The sequence below is a fragment of the Marmota monax genome, unplaced genomic scaffold (genome assembly GCF_021218885.2).
Source record: "Marmota monax isolate L192 unplaced genomic scaffold, Marmota_monax_Labrador192_F-V1.1 WCK01_AAM20220418_F8-fsc00022, whole genome shotgun sequence".
NCBI classification, from domain to species: Eukaryota; Metazoa; Chordata; class Mammalia; order Rodentia; family Sciuridae; genus Marmota; species Marmota monax.
In genome coordinates, this window is record NW_026695215.1 from 25,475,454 (window position 1) to 25,480,026 (window position 4,573).

Sequence of the window (4,573 nt, forward strand, 5' to 3'; positions counted from 1 at the left end):
CAGAAAACAGCAACAATGCTGGGGTTGTCAATGGGACACCTGATCTGCACATATGCAGTCAGCCTTGGGCAACAATTTCTTGGTTTGAATGTGGAACCAGACCAAGAAGGCGTCATAGGAACTTGTGGGGGGTGGTGGTGGAAGAGATCTCTGAATTGAAGACTTTCCCCAAGTAGAGGACAGGGTAAAGCCTGAATCCCTGAGGTCCTCCTGGTTGTGGCCATCAATAAGAATCACAAAATCAAGTCAGACATTTATTGAGGCACTGGAGCCGATTCTTGATGCTGCAGGCCTTTAGATTGATACAATTTCAATGTGGAACTCTGGTTCCTTGGAAACAGCTTTAGTTGGTACCTGCAGAACTTCATTGTTCTGGAAGATAAGGTTGCTCTCTGGGGTCTGGAACTCAGGGAGATTTTGGACCAGTTGGCAATATTGACGGCACTGCCACATTCGAAAACAGGACTGGAGCTTGACAGCTGACTTTTCCTGGATTACATACAGCCTCAGAAGTAATTTCTGCTGCTTATATGCCCGCCTCAGCAGGATCATCCTCCACCAGCCCTGAATCATCCAGGCCCTGAGGGCAGCGACAAGCAGGGTCCGTCGTACCAGGTGGCCACGCCACCAGGCCTGAATCTTCTTAGCTGCCTTAATCCTTCTTTTGTGGCGTTTTTTAAGGCGCAACTAACCAAGCAAAGCAGAGGATGTCCAGTGAATGTGTCACCGTCAAACACAGGGCAGTTCTCTTAATAGCCCTTTCGAAACCTGGTGGTTCTGAAAACCCCAGAAAGCTGGGTAGAGTTTGGCCTCCACTTCTGTCTTATCCATGGGTGTGGACATACCTGTTCACTTTCTAAGCCACAGAGTCCTCATCTATGAAATGGGGGGTATGCTTGCCTTGTGTATTCACAGGTTCATGGAGCCAGGGCAAATACTTTCTGATCCAGAAGTCCCTCTGCAGGCGTGAAGACCCAAGGGATCCTCACAAGGAAGAACCTCTGCATTTATGGGCTGCATCTCAGTTCTAACTCAGCCTGTCCTGCTGCCTCCTACAGCCTCCTGTGGTGCCACAGCCCTCTGGGGTCTTCCCTTACCTCGCTTCTGTGGATGTCTGCTCCTGCCTCTCTGTCACTCCCTGTCCTTCACCTGCCTTTCCATTTCTCATCGCACTGTGCCACCTTCCATATGGTCTGTGCACAGTTCACCCAGGATAAGAGGGGACTTAGGGGACAGGAGAGCAATGCTGAGCCAACCCTGTGGGAGCAGAGATGGCTCCTACACTTCTAGGGACCCTAAGGTGAAGAGGGGGAATCAAAGACCTCCGGTTTTCTCATGCTTCTTGGTTCCACCTACCTTCTCTTGCCTGTTGTTCTCAACTATGTGGATTTCTGGACCACATTTCTGCAATCAAAATGATGAGGGGGCATAGGTGAGGACAGCCTCTGCGCAAAATCCCCACAGCCCCAGGGCCCCATTTTTTTTCCTGGGCTTCCCTCTGACATGGACATTTCCCCATCCCTGGGGCAGTGAGTCTGATAGAGTCTTACACAAGCTTTAGAGCCCATGGTGGGGGGCAGATGCTCAGGTGGTCATCCCCCGCTGGTGGCTTTTCCTCTGATCCCATCAGGGACAGGATGGGTGGTGGAGGAGATGGCCATGATGTCACAAGGGCAACTGTTACCCAGGGACCAGGTTGTTTTCTTCAGGCTTACAAATAACGAATGGAGAGAAAACACCTGCCCATTTCCCCTCCTTCCAGGGATAGATGGGAGTCCTCAGGGACTGAGTCTGCTCTGGCCCACGGATGACCTCTCTGGTCTGTCCCACCCTTGGACTCATCCTATCAGTCACAAGCAGAGTAGTCCATGTTTTCACAGGAAGGAACATGGGGCTCCCCACTACTCTGACTCAGGCTGGCTCCCCATTTCCCATGCTTTTCTACCATGGTGCCCTTCCTTGGGAGGGGGAAAGCCCTTCTTTCAGTGGGTACCTCATTGATTGTGGAGAGTGAATAGGGGTCAGAGAAACACTCCTGAGGTACTTCAGCCAATCTCTACTCCCCTCCTGTCTCGGCTTAGCTTACCAACCTGTGTTCCGTAACACAAGCCCTTCCATTCTGTGTCTGAATCTTCTTGGGACAGAGAGATTTTTCCAAAGAGAAGTCACTGTGTATGAGAGCACTTCCCCAAACACTGTAGAGTCCTCAAGTGATGGCAGTGGTCATGTTTCAAGGGCCCATTTGTACTCCAGCCTTCTGCAAACCAGTCATCTCTGGCTGTTTCCACTGCCACTTCTGACTGCATTTCCCAGCCGAGACATGGCCTCCTCATTCAAGACACTATCACTTTCCCACATGGAAGGAGAGCTGGTGGCTTCTGTCCTTCCTCAGACAACCCAGTTATCTCCCTAACCTTCCCATGAGGAGATTTGAAATTGAGGTCGGATCATGATTTCGTCTTTATGTTGTTGTGACCATGCGACTGTGACTGAGGGCCATGCTGGGGGCACATTCCAACTCCCCATTGTTTCCCGCACAGCATCATGAAATCCCTTTTCATGAGGACAATGTTGACATGTATACAATTTGACAGAACAGGCACTGACTGACCAGGGACCCACGACCAGCATATCTCCTGTCTTCTGCATTGATGAGTTAAGATCCCTGTCACCTCCAGTGATTCTCTACAGCACCCTGCCAAGATCAGTGGCTTGTTGATGTCCCCAAGCAGCTGTGGGAGATATCTTCTAGGGTACACATCCTGCGTGGCCCTGCTGACTCATAGGACAGGTTACTACTACATACCACTAGGTCTAGACCGATTGCTTTCCACAATGGCACCGCTAGCCTAACCTGTGCCCGGCTTCCTGTTTTTTTGCTGAACATATGATATTTTCATATGTGTTTCTCTGAGGAGGGACTTGACACTGTACCTGGGCTCCAATCCTGGCAGAGTCTCCTGCAGGCTGAATGCACGTGGGCAAGTCTTCTGGGCTCTTCGCATCTGTCTCCTGCCTCATGAAGGGACAGCACCACCCTCTTGTGGGTCTAGGTGAACTCATGTGGGTAAAGAGCCTGGGTGGTGCTGGGTCCTGGTACCTGCTCAGTGTCTTCTAGCTCTTTTCTTTGGTGCATATTGGCCATTGGCGTCTCTGTGTCGACTGGCCCATTTTGTCTTTGGTCTGTTTTTCTACTGACATCCATTTTTCTTGTCTGACTTCCTTGGATAAAAGTTTTGCTAATACCCTTTGCCAGATGGTTCTCTGACTTTTACCTTTTTCGTTTTTTGTTCTTTCATTCCACAGACAGCTTTAATTTTAGTTTGAGGTCTCCTAACACTTAACTTTAATTTTAATATAAAAAAAAAACTTCATGAAGCTAGTTTTAAAAATTTACTCTACATTGCTCACAAGTAAGTAAAAAAGTAAAAGCAACTGGCAACCTCCTGCCTTATTTCCTCCCAACAATTTCACCTATGGCCGAGACAACTGCTTTTAACTTTTATACAGTCCTGTGATTTACCTCAACTACATGCTCTATTGAAAATTTTAAAATTTCTATCTTTGTTCTCCATGGTCTTCTTTCCATGCCAATAAAGACTTACCTTTCCTGCCTTTCTCCCTCCTTTCAGTATAATTATAGCCACACTTTTTAAGGTAAAATTAGTAATTAGTGTCACCTCACTGTGATCATGTATACTGTTCAAGGCTCAACAAGGGTATATTTCCATTCATGAACTTCCCGTTCTTCTTGGAGCTAGTGATTACCTTGTTTCTATGAATTCTTCCCCAAACTATTCACAAACTTGTTATTGGAATAATTTCCTTTTTTCCTGGAGCCCTGTTGCCTTTCTCTCATCCGCTTTAGCTGCTGTACTGCCATGTCATGTTTCTATAGGGCCCCTCACCATTTTCTTTCCCTCTCCTGGGAAGACCCCCTACTATGAGATTCCACATGTAGCAGGATGGATTTCATCCAGGATGCAGAGCCCCTATAGGATAAAGGATTACTGTAGTAATTAGACCTTATTCAATTGTGCCAGCAGCTGAGAAGAGAAGGTCTGGAAGCACAGAATGACAGACCAAGGAAAGGCCACTGGGCAGTCCAACAAAGCCCTGTTGGGTGACTTAGTTGGAACTTCCAGACGAACCAGACACATCTAATCCCTGATATGACACTGTGAAGTGGAAGGTCCGGAGAGGTCCAGGAAAGCTTTGCCTGGCTGGGTACGTACTCAAGCATCATGTGGTTGGACTGGGGTGCATTTGGTTAGTAGGCAAGGAGAAGACATGGTTGCAGAACTGGGAAAGGAATAAAAACTAGAAGGGTCTGGACATATTTCTATGTGTATCTGTCTCCATTCCTCATTGCAGGAATGCCTTCTGCCTCCCAAGTCTAATGCAAGTTCCCATCTTCCCACTCGATCCCAAAGACAACAGGGACAGGCATTCTGGAAAATGTAGTTTTTAAACAAATATTTTCTCATCCAGGGTGGCAAGCTTTCTGTTAGATTCTGATTTACTGTTTACGCTAAGATCTTCACTAAGTGAGAGGAACACAATCTTACATACC

The 4,573-nt window shown here is 47.7% G+C and overlaps 1 protein-coding gene across 1 annotated transcript; it reads right to left on the reverse strand.

Annotated features, from left to right (window-relative positions):
- Positions 1-294: 294 nt before the first annotated feature.
- On the reverse strand, positions 295-3,205 carry Iqcf3 (IQ motif containing F3). Its single transcript, XM_046431804.1, has 3 exons — positions 3,101-3,205; positions 1,357-1,404; positions 295-687 (listed from the first exon to the last, which is right to left on the reverse strand). The coding sequence occupies exons 1-3, from the start codon at positions 3,203-3,205 to the stop codon at positions 295-297; spliced, it is 546 nt and encodes a 181-aa protein (XP_046287760.1).
- Positions 3,206-4,573: the final 1,368 nt, after the last annotated feature.